This window comes from Aquila chrysaetos, chromosome 25 (assembly GCF_900496995.4).
Source record: "Aquila chrysaetos chrysaetos chromosome 25, bAquChr1.4, whole genome shotgun sequence".
In the NCBI taxonomy this organism is placed as follows: Eukaryota; Metazoa; Chordata; class Aves; order Accipitriformes; family Accipitridae; genus Aquila; species Aquila chrysaetos.
In genome coordinates, this window is record NC_044028.1 from 120,760 (window position 1) to 137,604 (window position 16,845).

Below are 16,845 nucleotides of genomic sequence, written 5' to 3' on the forward strand. Positions count from 1 at the left end.
TTATGCACATAAAGCCTTTAGGTTATTTAATTTTTAGATAATTGTTTATGGAATGCTAATTATTATGTAAAGAGCCTGAAGCTTAGTTACAAGTTAAAACTATTCTAATCAATGTGTCTGGAAAGTGGTTTATAGGGATTATTTTTACCTAATAGTACATTAAGTAAACCCTTCTAACTTCTGGGCTATATTTCAACTGGAAAACATGACTAAGTTACCACCCTCTTCAGAGTACCTACCACATAAAGAGCCTCTGACTTTTTGCAGGCTTGAGCATGCCATATGTATTTCAACTACTTCATCTAGTTTGGGGTAAACTGAATACCTAAGCTTGAAAGGAAAAAATGCTTCCTGGAATTGTTTTAACATCTCAGTATGTCTTTTCAGTAACTTTACATGCTTTTTTTTTTTTTCATTTACTCTGATCAATAGTCCTAAGCAACATACAACGTTTTGGTACTTTATATTCACAACTGTACCATAACATTTCAGGCAACAGGTTCAGCAATGCTATCTGCCTGCATTCTCATTAGTTGAAGCGGCACTCTACCAAGTCAGAAATACACATTGTCCAGCCCTTAAGGATATGAGTCGGAGACTCTCATCAGCACTAGTATCTTAGTTCACTTTTTTCCATATGCCTGCCAGCTTGTGTAGTGAAAGTGCAGCTGTTAGCAGTTGTCTTCTGTACATTTAACTAGAATGCTCTACTGAGTTTCCAGCACCCAAGTGGAACTTATTTAAACCTAAACTTCGGCAACCCTTCAGTAGAATTGCAGATACTGAGGACAATTCATAGTGTTACCTTCATATATACAAGTTCTTCAACTCACAGCAAGATTTTCACCTCTTAACCCTCATCTACTGGAAACAGTAAATGCTAGCCCTACTGGAGCTAGAATTGGCAGTCACAGCAGCAGTTTTAGTGGTACAAATACGCCATTTCCCTTTAAAAAGAAAAAAAAGAAGCCCAAGTAAATGACTTTGACAGGGAATCTTTTCCTTTAGCTCAGTTTCTCAGTTACTTTCCCAGCCCAAGCATATGAAGTCTTTTCCAAATCAGCTGCTGTAAGGATTTCTAGATAGTGACAAGGAAGCAATCCTACACAAACAATTTTTAGGAGACAGAGTAACATGAGGGTGTTAGCTATTCTAATTTGGGGGAACGCTTTTATGTTACAAAGCTGTCGTAATCAAATGCAGACAAGCAGATCTGGGAACAGAGCTGTATCACACTTAGAATAACTTAAGTCTCTAGCGATAGCCATTTTTTAATAACAAAAGCACTGCAGAAGCTACAGCTCAGATGGAACAAAACTTCTCACACTTCATTTGTTTTGCAGAATGATTTTGACTAAAAATACAATAAAAAAGCAGTTAAAGTTTAATAGAGGGCATATCAGCTTGACATACATGAAAATAACTTACATAATTTAACTGATTTCCTTTACAGAAGGAAACTGTAATTGCATAGAGCACGTCCTTTTCCTAAAAGCTATATACATTGACATATGGAAGAAGGCACAGAAGTATTTCTGATAAACAAGTACCATTTAAAATCCCCAGTTGCTGTAGGTCCCCTTGCATTCCATGGACAGCTTCTATAATTGTTCATATCAGTCTAATGCTTGTGTTATTTTATGTTAACATGGTCACACCAGTATGTTGATCCCATTATGCACAGTAAGCAATTGGTCTCTAGCTAGTCAGAATTCCTAAGGAACTGATCAAAGTTTAATAGCTGCAATTACCACTTGGGGCCCAAAGAAGGGCTGCTTTCATCCTGGGGGTGGGGGCAGGGAAAAGAAAGGAAGGCAACATCTAAACAAAAGGTAAGTGCAGCATCACAGGCCTTAAAAACAGGACTTGCACTGAATTGTGTTCAGAGCCATTTAAATGGCAGTCTTTTAATCATTTTAATGAAGATAAATGAAACAAAGCCCTTTATATAAACAGTTTATTTACTCTAAACAGCAACACAGACAGAACGCCATATAAACACAAAGGAAGTGATGCAGAATAAGGATGCTGGCTGACTTTGGATCTCAGAGGCTCTTAAGCAATAACAACCTAGTTTCTGAAAGATAGAAAAACAAATTCAGGGAGGGAAGGGGGTGGAGGGCATGATTTTTTTTTCATACAGCCAGCTAGAGGCTAAATATAGTTCTAACATTTTAAAGCATGCCTGCATCAGATAGCAAAGTAACTAGAGATACTAGTGAATTTATAGAAGTATAAAAGTTTATAATTTTACAGCAGTTGAAATACTGACATCAATATTAAAATAAAAGCAAGTTTTACATAACAATCAAAAATACAAAAGACTGAAGGAAGAGACCCTGTATGAAAAAACTGGGGGCAATTCAGCAAATTTAGAACTGTATACAAGTGGCGAATATGGAAAATGGCACACATACAACCCCCTCCCCTAAGTGGATATTAATTGTACATAGCAACATTAGATTTTGCAAAAGTTTTGTAAACAAGTTCTTGCCAAACCAATCCCTTCCTTTTTAAGATGCTGCATGACAGATGCTTATGATGGTGCAAACTTCTTGGCTTGTGCTCGAACCCTCTTTTCGTATTCCACTCTGTTTTGGCTGAATAGAGGAGAGAGAAAGGGTAATTACAGCTTGAGAAATCAGAGGCCATATTATAGTTATTCTTCTATTTCTCTTCAATATGAAACTAAGTCATTGCTGGAGGCAAAACCATTAGATAGGAATTCACCAAACACTACAATATATTACAGGCTTTTCTGGACCATTACTCTGATCATTTCCTTTGGAGGGAAGTAAGGTACTGTTTAACTAGTTTCTTTCCAAACTTCATCTGCTGTCAAATGATTGTACTATCTGACTTCATACCATACCAGTCTCTATAAACAGGTTTGTGCCTGCTTTTTTTCAAGGCCAGCTGTACCTTACGTGCAAGCATTCTTGCTCATCAGAACACAAGTTTTCCACTCCCCATGTTAAGACCTGAGGTCATTAACAATAAATTCCAGTATCCTAACAGCACAAAGTGGTTGATGAGAGTTCACTAACAGCTGGTGAACTTCATATGATTTTTGAAGTGTCATCTTTACTGCTTTGAGAAGAGAGGGCAAGTGCTCTTTTAAGAAATGGGAAAATGGTAACAGTATGGTAGTTTCAGCCTTTATCTCTGCAGACCCTGACTCACAGCATTAGGTTTATCCTAACCTCAGTTGGAAAAAAAAGCTAGCTCAACATTTTGAAAAAAAACCCACTATAGTTCACTAAGTCTAGCATACTTGCTACAGATTAATTAAACAAGCAAGTACTACTCCAGGGAACTATGACCAGTCATTAAGCCTCAGACTCGACACATAAAAGGGCAAGTTCTTTGTTTTCTATTCTTGGGCCAACAAGGGATGGTAGTAGCTTAGTAGAGCATCCATTTACATTCAACACCATATTTTGTATTAGCTGTCAGAAGTGTCAGTCAAGAGCTAAACAAAAATTTGTTACCATTACTCTTGTGCCAAAGGTAGTTTACAGTGACTAGATTTTGCAGACAGCTTTGCAGTAAACTTAACTTACTTTCAGCTATGAAGGCTTGCTGCAGTAAAAAAAAAAAAAAAAAAAAAAAAGGCAGCAAATTATATCCTCAGAAGTTGACAGTTTGGGGGGGAAGAAGAAATGAAGCCAATTTTGGTCACATCCAATGAACAATTACCAGCAAGCAGACCGAAAATACTCTAGTTTCTTCTCAAACAAATTTACAAACTTTATTCTAAAATTTTTCTTTAAGTTGTATTGCATTGTCACATGAGAACACAACCTAGCTGTTAAGTCTCACACCCTCAGAATCCACACAAAAGTATGCCTGCCATAGTAGACTCTGCATGCCTACAGCAGAGAGGAGGAAGTAGGTTAGCACATTAGGAGTGCTAAAGTTAGAGTGACAGTACCAAAGCAATCCTGAGAATGAGAACAAGTATTCTTATTTTGAATACAAAGTTTATTCTTGAATTTTAACAATTTGACTACAAGACATCTATTTAAATAACACTGCATCTTCCCCAGTATTTATCAACTATGCCAAATTACAGATGCATACGGAATCCTGCTCTGTTGAACTTCTACCAGTTACTCATTAAGCAGCAAGAGAGACACGCTCTCAGACTGCAGAAATATAGTAACCCATCTGGAATACTATGCATGTCCAAAAGACATGAAGAGGATAAATGGGAGACTACATATCTGAAGTAACAAAAAATGTGTAATAGTTTATTCTCAATAGATTTTTTTTTTCTAGAAGCACTTACAATAAAGCAGAAACAAGACTAGCAAAGACTGGTTTTGTACATACGTGTGTGTGGGAGGTGATAAATAAAACACACAGACTATTTATACATGTATGAAAGAATACTATTCCTGCCCTATATTCCCTCAGAGTGGCTTTTAATAAAAAATAAAAATGGGGGGAGGCCTGCCTCATCATTACTGGCTCCCAAAGGTGCTGCTTACAACTGTGGCTATCTAACTGTCCTCCATATGCACACAGTCCCACCAAGTCTTCTGTAGATACTTAAAAAAATAATAGAGTGAAGCCCTTAATTAAATCCAAGATGCACTACCCATCCCTATGTTTCCTTTTCACTAGGATCTTATAATAGACTTTCTTGACGTAGCTTGCATGTGAAGTCTCAAAATGCCATTTTTCAAAAACTTGGCACTCTCCTGGAGACTTGTTCTTCTATCCGGAATGGTAATTCTACATTTCCATCTTGGTCATTTCAGTAGCTCTCAGTGCCAAAAGCATTTGTTTATAGTGTTTTGGTCCCCTAAAGATTATAGATTTTACCATCCATTTTTAATGCTGGGAAAAATTTAAGAATAAGCAAAAAAAGAAAAAAAAAAAAAAAGAGAAGTACTTTTTAGCTCATAAATTATCACCTTTCCTAACAATGCAAACTTCATTCTGCTAAAGCTACAAGCTTTCTGTACTTTTTAACCTATTTTTTTGGAAGATCCAGTTTCCACACAACGCTCCATATTTCCTACAGCAATCACAGAAGCTCTCCTTTATCCTTCAGGCACAAGTGCTTATAGGTACCCAGTACTGGACAGAAGTTACTCCTATACTGATGAATGGGACTTGTTACCTAATTCAGTCTCCTCTATCACTGTCTCATGAAATCATTATGCCTCATCACTACTACTCAGCCTTTAGGGGAAAGGGTTCTATGTTGGGCTAGAACCAGGATGAGAATCATGGTCTAACTGAAGGAGTCTTCACACTTTATTGCTGTTGCAATGTTATTAAAAGCTCCACTAGCCTATTAACCCTGAAGTTACTGTTCAAGTTTAGCACAAGCTAGGCATCTCTACAGGATACAGCCATGAAGGTAGGAAAATTCCCCTGATCGTTCCTAAAAACATTTGCATGTTAGAGCATTAACAGACAGCTGTAGGCAATACAACAGCTTTCAAGCTGATACGCAGATACTTACCAGTAAATTGTGTAAGCCTCTGCTTGAGCTGGGTCTTGAATATTTGGTTCATTTAGAAGTTCTTGTATTCCTAACAAGATCTGTAGAAGAAGGAATAGAAGTAACATAGGCACGGATATTACTAAGAGACATTCAGTTAAAAAACCCGTAGAAACCAACTGTAGAAACACACAGTGAACATCTTATATTCACATCAGATAAGCAAGCAAAGCAAATAAAAGGGCTAAGAATAAGTCTAAGTACAATTAATGACCTGTTTAATTGTGATTGCTGGCCTCCAGTCCTTATCCTCCTCTAAGATGGAGAGACACACTGTGCCTGAAGGATACACGTTTGGATGGAATAATGGTGGTTCAAATTTACCTGATGAAGAAGAGAGAATTAGAGAATTACTTGCATGCAGCACTAAGACTAAGATCAGAGAGTTGGTTTAGATTAGTGAGGACAAAAAAAAAAAAAAAAAAGGCTAAAGACACCCCCCCCCCAAAAAAAAAAAAAAAAAAAAAAAACCAAACCACACAGATTTCTGGAGCTATTAATACTGGTTTTCTTCTTGGCTCAGTCTGCACCTAAAGCAGGAACTCCATCACATCTGTGCTATCCATCCAGGCAACGTAACACTATCATTGTGACCAGAAATCTTTTGGTTTAGGAATGGAAACTGACAAAATAGTTTGTAGTAGCTTTGTGGTAAAGACCTTTTTAAACCAATCCTGTCTTTACAGCCTCACATACTACTACATAAGGGAAAGCTACTGCCCTTCACTCTTCTCTCTCTACTTTAAAATACTGAAAGTTCCATACAAAGAAGAGTAAGTTTCTAGCATTTTTTTCAGTTTCACTTTTCCTTTATGTATAATCAAGATGCACTGAACAAGAGGAATCAAGTTTAAGTTGCAAGACTGACTGAAGGAGTAGGCTTGTGCAGCTCTCCCTCTGCCACAATCTATATTCTGGCATTTCTTTAATCTTTACAGGACTTAAATGCAACAGCCACCATCTTGAGTAATGTAATGAACACTTGTTTAGCACTATATGAAATATCTACATGTTAGTGCAGTTTTCAAATCCATCCGACATCACAAGTAAGTCTTGCTTATGAGCTGCTCAATGAAGTTCACTAGGAACTCAGAAGCTGCATTGGTAAGAAGTCTTACCAGTCACATACACATCTTATTTAAGGCATGACAGTTCATTTAACACTTGCAGATGTGCTAGTTGGTATTTCTCAAGATACTCTTGTTAAATATTTTCTAGTTAAAAGATATGTTTCCCCTTGTGTCACATGTATTTAGGTGGTAACAAATACCACCTAACAAAAGGAGTAGCCAAGACAACTGATACAGCTAAAACACCAAAATGAAATGAGAAATGAACTGCTGTCAAAAGAGCCATTTGTAATCAGTCATTGATTTGAGATGGTAGCCAATTCAAGAACCAGGAAACTAGGCAAGGCAATAGATGTTTTCAGATTTCTAAAGTAGGTAAGTTTGAAATGGGATAAGGAAAATTCAAAAACTTAGCAAGGAAACTAGGTATCTGAAGATATCTGTTGTACATAGTATCAGGAAAAGAACAGATCCATGTTTTAGAGCAAGTCAATTAAAAGGTTAAAGTTGATGGAACTTTTTGGGTTTTAATTATTTTTTCTAAGTTCTTGTCTTAGAAGACCAACTTAACAGTAAGAACACGCAAAGGGATTTGGTCTAACCATGCCTACCTATTAGTTTCCTAAGAGAGCTGATCAAGTAGTGAACCCTTCAAGCACTGCTTCTGTCAAACTTTGAGGAAACCCATACAGCAATCCCCCTCCCCTCCCAATTTTGTTCTACTGAGCACTTAACTCATTTCATCGCAACTTTCTAAATGCAAAGTGGTGGGTGGGGAAAAAAAAAAATCTGTAAGAAAAGTAATAACCATTCATAGAAACTCATGGACTAGTTTAATATTTTTCTAATAAACCCATGGTTTTTAGTCATTTTACTTACATTTTGGGGGTGAAGAAGGGTAGTCATCCTTGAAAAGCATCCGTAGTTTAAATAAGCCTCCTTCCCATGGTGTCTATAAAAAGTTAAGGTAAAGTTTAGATTACAGCAAGGAAAAGTCAAACTTGTGGAAAAAAGCTTATCAAGAATACAGTTTCTCAGGCAAAGCACAAGACATCCTTCTGCTACACAGCAGAAAATAGCTGTCCTACGCTGTAGCATGCTGTCTAGACTGAGACAAGTTATCCCACTTATATAAGGAGTTGAAGAAAGAAAACCCTGCTTTTCCACTTCATTACAGCTAGTAAGTGTTGCTGAGTCATCAATAGTTGGGATCATCGCCAACAGTTCCATATACAAGTAAAGTTTTCATAGTACATAGAAGAACAGAATACTTCTCAAGTTTTACATGATACACATGCAATGAGGAAGGGGCCATTATAGCCCCACTTAAAGTAAGTCTGAGAAGATAGGATATGGATACACCCCTTAAGCACGTGGATGTAAATGGCTTCTATTTTGCCTCATGAGAACGTGGCTAAGAAAACCACAAGCGAACAAAAAATTTGCACAGCACTGTAGTACTGCTACAGTTAATGAGGTTCACTAGTCTAAACTAACGCTGTCTGGATTTGGTAGCAGGTCGTCTCACACATTCCATCTTTTTGTGTAACAAATTCTAAGATGCTTTTTATCCCCATCAGAAACTGGGAAGAGCACTGATAAGAGCAGCTCCCATGCTAGAGAGCAGACCAAGTAAGACAGCACTACTCAGAAGGGTCATATAAACACAGGAAAACATCTAGCAAAGCACAAAAAGCCTGTCTCAAATATATACTTCCTTGTCATCTTACTTGGAAATAAGGAAAAAAGCCCATCTTCTGACAAACTGATTTCTGGCAAGTGTAGAAATACAGAAAAGTTTATTATATATGTAAAATTCAGACCACTTCTCTGTAACTTGCCCTTGCTATGGAAACACTGCAATGAAAATAAGTGTTGGGTTCATCCTTTAAAACAAACTGGAGTAAAGATGGTCTCACACCTTATCAACATAAATGTTACCCTCAGGGACAGACAGGTATGTTTGAAGACCACCTTAGGAGGAAATCCCTAATTCTTTCCTACCTGAATTATGTGATTTTATTTTTTTTTTAGCAGAAGGAAAAAGAAAAAAAGGAAAAAAAAAAACCAACACCAAAAAAACCCCCACCCCCAAAAAGCAGCAGCACTCCATTGTTGTTGGTATTTACTGTGCAAAGTCTCAAGCTAAAATAGGAAAAAAAATGTGCTACGGAATACTAAGATAACGTTGTTTTAAAAAGCAAATGAGTTTCATTACATTTGCTATAGTGCACTTAAAGAACTTGTTCTGAACAGCCGTAGTCAGTTGTCAACAACTAGTAATATCTATTCTCCATACCTTCTCGGAAGAGACGTGTCCATTTTTAGAAGAGAGGAGCCTTTTGACAGAATAAACTTTTCCTATTTTGTTTGCTTCCAGTCAGAGGTGAAGACAAATAGCTTTTAATAATTTCTTCGAGTAGAACACCAGAACAATCAACAAAAAGTTTTTACTCTCTTTCCGATAGAGCAACATACCTTACAGATCAAAGACAGCAGACACCCAAAAGCCTTACTAAGATAATAGTTTGACAGCAGTATCATCAAGACTGTATTGCGTTACTGGACGGGTTGCAGATATTGAGTCAAATTCTAGGTAGTTAAGTGATTTGCTGTCAAAAAAGTGAATGGAGATATCCAGCCCAGGACTAACACCACTTTACTTCAATTTTGGATCTGGCTGACAAGAAAGCATTTTGGTGTTTTCAACTACTCATCTGTTTCACAGGAAGCAGCTGCAGTACAGCATGCCTCCAAACACAAAGGCAATAGAGGGCAACTGGTTGGTCGGGTAGACACGAGCCAGACATGCTGCTTCTTGTTAAAGACACAGCATTTTTACTCAAGTAAAAACCCTGATTTTTTAGATAAACCTCTACCAGGAATCACATGAGCATAACTGATCTTTTCCTGGTGTGATAAGTTTTCTAGGAGGCAAGAAGCTGGCTTTAAGGGTCTTGTTTACTTGATTTTGTGGTTTACAAAACTTTAAAGCAGTAACATGAAGATTTTGTATGGCCTGAAAATTTTACGTAAGTATTTAAAGGCGACATCTTGAAATAGTACATAACTGGCTATTATGAGGGATAATCTTATTTTGGCAGAACACAAGGGGATGAGTTTTCTCTTACACAGGTAAATTATTTTTAGGTGGTTCTTTAAGAACTACCTTGAGCTGTGCAGACAACTACTAAAATACTGAGCTAAGTTATAACTGTAACAGCAATGCCATATTCAGTGTTAAACTGAGGTAGTAGTACAGAATCTGCAGGTTTTGCCTACACACCTTGTCTTCTCAGAATCTAAGAAACGAGATCTTAACGGGACTTAAGCAAGTTGGCAAGAGGCAGTAGAACAGGCAAAGCAACAAAAGAAGTCCAACATCCAATGCAAAATGCTGAAGACCCAAAAGAATGAAAACCACCAAGTAATTAATAGTAGTATCTCAGAAGAAACAGCGGCATCCAATAGATTCAAGAATAATCTCTACATGCTAAGTAACATCTTGAAAAAATAGAAAGAAGAGTCTGCTCAGAATGAGGTGTTATAACAGCAGTGTACAAAATCAAAGTTTCATGCATTAATGATTATTTCCACTTGAAAGTTTGCATTTGTCCTGTTCCCTACAACCAGATCAAGCTGATAAAAATAAACAATTCTGGTCTCTACAGACTTTTTCTTTTCCCTTGTTATTTTAAGGAAAGGGACACAGCAGCACAAGTAAAATCAGATAAAAAGAAACAATGTTAGAGAGTTCTATTCTTCTTTCCCTAACACAAAAAGGGAAAATTCCATAAAATGGAAGGCAATGAGATTCCATGTTGATAGCATAGAATTTTTTTCCATTAAAAACTTAAAACCAGTGCTACAGCACTTCTCTAGGACTGCAGGGTCTCGCTATTTCATGGAAAAAAAAAGGTACTGGCAGTTAACCAGCAGAGGCAACATTTTGGTAGTATTAATTTTCAAGCTTTAGGGCTCAAACCAGCATTTAGTAAGAACAAAAGTCACAATAAACCCTGGCATAAAGTAGAAGACAGTCTCAAGTTTGCTCAATGCAGGATTCTCACACACTCCTCTGAAAACTTTTATTCTTAAGGTGGTCAGTGACAACAGTTGAACAGACTCATGGTATATTTTGTCCAGTATCGTTCCTAGCCCACTCCACCTAGATTCTAAAGTAGCAGCAGGATCCAAGCATTTCTATTAAAGTACATGTAAGTTATACTCTCAGTTGTCAGTGTAATGCACATGCAGGTTTATGTTACTTTTCACCATAAGTGAGATGTTAGGACAACAGTAAGTCTTACCCCTTTCTTTCCCGGAATAGCACACTCCCAGTTCATTAGATTCATTGTGCCATCTGGATTTTTTGTAGGTACTGCTACAAATCCCTGAATTAAGGCAAAAAGCCAAAGGGTAAGGATTTCAGATGTACTTAGAATTCTTCATTACATACTTTATCTTTACATGGAGTTATCTCTTTTTACACTACATAGTTTTAAGCAGCTTTTTTATTTAAAAAATTAATTTAATTAAAAAAAAATCACATCAGGGTAAAGAAAAAAAAATCATCATCAGAACACCAAAATAACTGCAATTAGAAATTTGACAGTTCTCATACTTACAAATGGATGATCTTTTCTCCAGGCTTTTCTCTCCTGTGCAAGTCTGCTAAGAGCTATGCCAGACATATTCAGAGTCCCTCTAAAACAAAAATAATTGCTTTTAGTATAAACTTTTACTTACAGTGTAAACAACACATTATATTATCTGTTCATAAGCCCTGCTCACTCAGGAAATACTCTGGCCTCTGATCTTCACTACTATAGCCAAGACACACATTTTTGCACACCCTGCAGAAGTTAACATTCAGGAATAACATCAAGTTTGCCCTTGTCAACAACCTCTTAGTTACAGCACTTGACCTACAAAATACTATCCCCAACTTGTGTTTTATATTTGAACCACATCTTAGAAACAACTTTGACAGCAGCTTGACAACTGAAACGCTATTAGTAATGGGAAAAGTACACAGACTTCCTACTTGTGAAACTGATAAACACACATCGATCTCCTTGCTACAACACAAAAGGTATGGCTTTCTTCTGTAGGCAAACACCTGTAGTGCTCCTGTTTCTGGCAAACAGGGGAATAAGAAATGTTATTTTCAGACTGTAAATTCCCGTTGAAAGCCAGTATTCTACACAAAAGCAACACGGGCACAGAACTTAACAAAATCACCTCAGTTTTGCAGTGATGCCACTATACAACTTCTAGACAGCAGAAGGAACAGACAGCAATACAGAACTGAGCGAAGGAAGAGCCACTGGCCCACTCATTCCACAAGACAGGTTTTCAATTCCGCTATAAACAGAATGATCTTTCTGCACCTTCACTGCCTTAGTAACAGCCAACCGTGGTGTCTGAGACTGCAGAAGAAACACGTACAGCACAGGCCACTACTGCGTATGATGCAAGAACAGTTCTAGACACAATGGTTGCCAACAGAATGGTGCTTTGAAATTCAGAGGAGGATCCTCCATTCACCCAGAACAGTAGTCAAAGTGAGAGTTTATTTTTCATTGTCAAACTGTATCTAAACTCAGGGCTTCATTAGCCACATGGTCAAAACAAACTCCAGTGAAGGTTTTTTAATGCTCTTCCCTACTGCACTTCTACCCATTTTAAATAAGAGCTGATACTTGGCAGTTGGGGAAGTCAGGCCAATTTGTTCTCACCTCCACACATAGCCAACAAGCCTTTATGACAGCCAGGAGAGTAGAATTCTTCCACTAAACAAGGTCACAGAATTAATGAAAGGAGTGTTACCACTCTATTAAAACAAACACTTAAACACTGGTTAAGAACTATGCAAATTCACATTCTATTAATATGTAGGTTACTTGTAAGAGTACTGCAGTCTACTACTATAACCATAGGAATTGTAGCTCACAAAGATGCTTGTTTTAAAAATTTCACCCATTCACACTATGCCCTTTAGCATGATGTTCATGCTGAAAATATGTACCAGGAACTGACCTATTCCATGTAGGATATGTAGATATGTTCATCTCATGTTCATCTGTTATACCCTTTAAAGATTAGAAGACAGCATGCTTCCAATTTAAATATTTACACATCATCAAAGTGGCTTAGCAGTGCAGACACCTTAACTAGAAGTCTTTAAAAGCACCAGATTAAGAGTTTTATGCAGTTCCTAGAACAGCTAGTATTTCAAATCCCTCCTTCTAGCATTTTTTCAAAATCAGTTTTGCATGGATGGCCATAATCCATAATTTCAACTCCAAACTAGCAATTAAATTCATGTCAGATCAAGCTTCTTGAATCACAGAATGGTTTGGGTTGGAAGGGACTTTAAAGATCATCTAGTTCCAACCACCCTGCCATGGGCAGGGACACCTTCCACTAGACCAGGTTGCTCAAAGCCCCATCCAACCTGGCCTTGAACACTTCCACGGATGGGGCATCCACAACTTCTCTGGGCAACCTGTTCCAGTGTCACACCACCCTCGCAGTAAAGAACTTCTTCCTTACATCTAATCTAAATCTACCCTCTTTTGGTTTAAAGCTATTACCCCTCGTCCTATCACTACATGCCCTTGTAAAAAGTCCTTCCCCACCTTTCCTGTAGGCCCCCTTTAGGTACTGGAAGGCTGCTATAAGGTCTCACCGGAGCCTTCTCTTCTCCAGGCTAAACAACCCCAACTCTCTCAGCCTTTCCTCATACGGGAGGTGCTCCAGCCCCCTGATCATCTTTGCAGCCTCCTCTGGACCTGCTCCAACAGGTCTATGTCCTTCTTATGCTGGGGGCCCCAGAGCTGAATGCAGTACTCCAGATGGGGTCTCACAAGAGCAGAGTAGAGGGACCATTAACACTCAGTAAACACACACACACACAAAGGCTATATTCAGTCCAATATTCCTCTAGTATTCCCAACACATCCATCTGTATCTTGGTTGTATGTCTGAAGATTTGAAGGACTTAGTCTACATGAACTGTACATACCACTTCAGATCTACCATATGCAGGAGATGTGGAGCCACTGAAAAGATACCATCAGAACAAAAAGACTCTCCCTTAACCAAATTATACAGGGAGTAATTTTAACTATTTTGTGAGCCCATGCCCTTGCAACAGATGTAAATGAGCTACTGAATATATGGCAGAATTTCAGTTGTGCTGTTAGTAGCTGGTGGTCCACTGTAATAATACCAACCTTCCCATAATAATTTGAGAAAATTTTTTGTGCTTATAAACCACTCAAATATTCTTAGGTAGTTTAGCAACTCGGCTACCTTTTCTGCCAAGAAACATATTACAGGATGCTTTCAAATACATGAATTATATTTCCTGTGGCTAACAGCCAATTAATTACATGCACCTCAAGGGAAATGCCAAATTCTCAGAGGGCATATAAATGACATATATTCTACAAAACATCGCCAATCAAATAACTTTTCAACAGAAAACCCCTAAGTTTTCAGGCTCTGTATCCTGACTGCTTTTGCAACTGGTTATGCACTATACTGTGCCCCAGTAAATTAAAGATTTTCTTATGTTTTATAAATACCTTTTCAAATCTTGAGGCATTTGATTTAGTTAAGCACTGACAGGCTACATCCAAAATTTCAGTGTATATGAGAGACCACAGGCTTCAGTTACCCTGATGAGTGCAGACAAGCATCTAAAACCTCATCACAAACTACTACCAAGTAGAGATTAGCGACAAAGATGACTGAAAGCCCGTTTCAAAAATTAAGATCTTGTTAGGTAAGCATCCCCTCAAAAGTAAGTCAATCTATTGTCAAATTGCCAATATATACTCTCTAGCAGCTCTTCAGTAAAAGAATTTAACTTTAGTCCTGCTGGAGCTTGAGATAAGACAAACAGAGATTAATCATCTCAGTATATATTTTGGTCTCAGAAATTATGGAGTAGCAGGAAGGAGTGAGATACTAAGTGGGTATTAAACCTGAAGATGCGATATTCTCACTGCTACTTTTATCTTCTTCAATAATTTATGTGCATGGTTTGTTTGGTTGTTGGGGTTTTTTTCCTCTCTCCTTTGGAATAGTAGTTTGCCCAAATATCTATAAGTTAAGCTTAGCTCTTGTAAGGTTTTGAAATACCTCGCAAGTGCAAGATATGTCCATTAACCTGAAATAGTTAAATTAAAAAAAAACCAAAAAAACCCAAAACCAAAACCCCAAAAAACACAAACACCACAGACACCACCAAAACCACACACAAAACAAAAAAACCCCAAACACCCCAGTTCTTAGGATTTTTTTTTTTTAAATATCACATCTAACTTGTTTTCTTCACCTGAGAAATTTACTGCTGATTAACAGAATCTAAGTCCCAACACATTTACATGCTACATCACTGGAAAGAACACAAACTTTCGCACCAGAGGAAGTATATCAACCCTACCTTGCAGGGGCTACACAGTTGTGCCTAAGAGACCAGTATTCGTGTTGTGTTTGGGTTTAATTCCCCCAAGCACACCCTGGCATTAAGAGGTAGCAATGTCCCTTTTACTGCTATCAACTCATTAGAAAATTAACAGAAACTTCCAAATTTACTCAGCAGTTTGCCTCTGCCGCTGTTACTACTACTTATTTTGGAAAAAAGGACAAAGCAAATCCAACACACTCATCACAGGTGCAAACTTTGTGTTCCATTACATATCATCTTACCCATCTACACCCTCTGATGGGGGGGAGGATGGAACCTACTTCCAAACACAAAAGGCAAGTCTTGCAAAGAAGCGTTCACATGCCACCGGAACGGCAATCGCACCCACAATTCTGACCCGTGACAAGTCTCTAAATACATCAACAACATGCTCTTTAAGTCTGAAAAACTTTCAACAGCTCTTATTAATTCCAAACAGCAAAGAAAGAAGAAAAAAAAAAAAAAAGAAAAAAACCGTTAAGATTGCTAGCCTCACATTTTTACTTTCCAGGTTAAGTACTGACAGAGGATAGTCTGCCCCAAAACTATACAAACTTTACTTTTCGGAGAAAGCCAAGCGCTGAGGTTTAATCAGAGCAGGCTAAGTCCCGACCGGAACAGAAAGTATCCCCCTGCCTGGGGCACGGAAAAGGTGGAAGAGGCGGCACTAAGCCGAACGGCTACCAGCGTCGCGAGGAGAACAACAAAAGGAGCCGCGCGGCAACAGCTCTCGATGCCCGACCGGCCGAGTAACTTCGCCCGGAGCAGCCGCGGCAGGGCCCAGCACCGCCCGCCTCCACCAAAGGCCGCTGCTCTCGCGGGCCCTGCGCGAGGGCCGGGTCAGCCTCCGAGGCCTGCACAGGGCACCCCGGCGCCCGGCGCCGGCTCCCGGGCAAGCACTCCTCGGGGCGGGGACCGCTTCGCGCAGAGCCCAGCGGTGCCCGGACCTCCTCGGTGAACTCGGCCCGCGGCGAACCAGGACCTCCGGGGGCGGGCCGCGGGAGACGCGGAGCCCGCCTCAGGCGGGCAACGACGCGCTGGCGGGCCCGGCCGCGCGGCCCCGGCAGGAACCGCCAGGCCCACACGCCCCGCCGCTGGCCCGCCCCTTCGCGCCGCAGGGGGCGAGCGCTAGCCCAGGCCCCGCTCTCCCGGGGCCCGGGCCGCCTGCGCGCCGCGCCAGGCCCCGCCGCGCCAGGCCCCTCGCCCGGCCAGGCCTCACCGTGATCGGCCGCAGCAGCCGCGCGTGTCCCGGATTGAAGCGGCAGCGAATGACCCGGATGTTCCCGACTCGGCTCCCCCCCCCCCCCTTTGTCTTTGGTCCGGAGTTTCCCTCCCTCTTTCCTCGGTGCGGCGCGCGGCAGTGCTGCGTGTCCCTCAGCCCGACCCGTCCGCGCCGGCGCGGTATGACCCCAAGCGCCATCCGTCCGCCACGCTTTACGCATCCTCGCGACACAGGACCCAGAGGCGACCGGAACAATGCCTGAGCACGGAGCGCAGGAAGGAATCCCAGCGGGGCTCTCCCAAGCCTGAGCCCGACCGCGTCCTCGTGCCCCTCGGCTCCCACAAGCCCCCGTCCAGAAACCGAGTGAACGTTTACCTCGGGCGCCGAGAGAGTCACCTGCGCCCTGAAAAGGGTCTGCTCCCTCGAAGGGCGCTAGCGCGGGTCTCGCAGGCCGCGCCTGCCCCGGGACGCGCTCGAGCCTGGCCGAGCCCCACCCACTATGCTCAGCCAGGCCTCTGATTGGAGGGCGGGGGCTCTGCCCCTGGCGGGGCTT

At 40.3% G+C, this 16,845-nt stretch overlaps 1 protein-coding gene across 4 annotated transcripts; it reads right to left on the reverse strand.

Annotated features, from left to right (window-relative positions):
• Positions 1–1,943: 1,943 nt before the first annotated feature.
• On the reverse strand, positions 1,944–16,811 carry UBE2I (ubiquitin conjugating enzyme E2 I). 4 transcript variants are annotated; one of them, XM_030001297.2, is made up of 7 exons: positions 16,668–16,811; positions 11,217–11,295; positions 10,899–10,982; positions 7,468–7,540; positions 5,733–5,842; positions 5,480–5,559; positions 1,944–2,600 (listed from the first exon to the last, which is right to left on the reverse strand). In XM_030001297.2, the coding sequence occupies exons 2-7, from the start codon at positions 11,280–11,282 to the stop codon at positions 2,537–2,539; spliced, it is 477 nt and encodes a 158-aa protein (XP_029857157.1). In that variant the 5' UTR covers positions 11,283–11,295; positions 16,668–16,811; the 3' UTR covers positions 1,944–2,536. The 4 variants fall into 4 exon arrangements, with proteins under 4 accessions (XP_029857157.1, XP_029857158.1, XP_029857156.1 ...); XM_030001298.2 differs by lacking the exon at positions 16,668–16,811 and adding an exon at positions 16,290–16,481; XM_030001296.1 differs by lacking the exons at positions 1,944–2,600; positions 16,668–16,811 and adding an exon at positions 2,616–3,582.
• Positions 16,812–16,845: the final 34 nt, after the last annotated feature.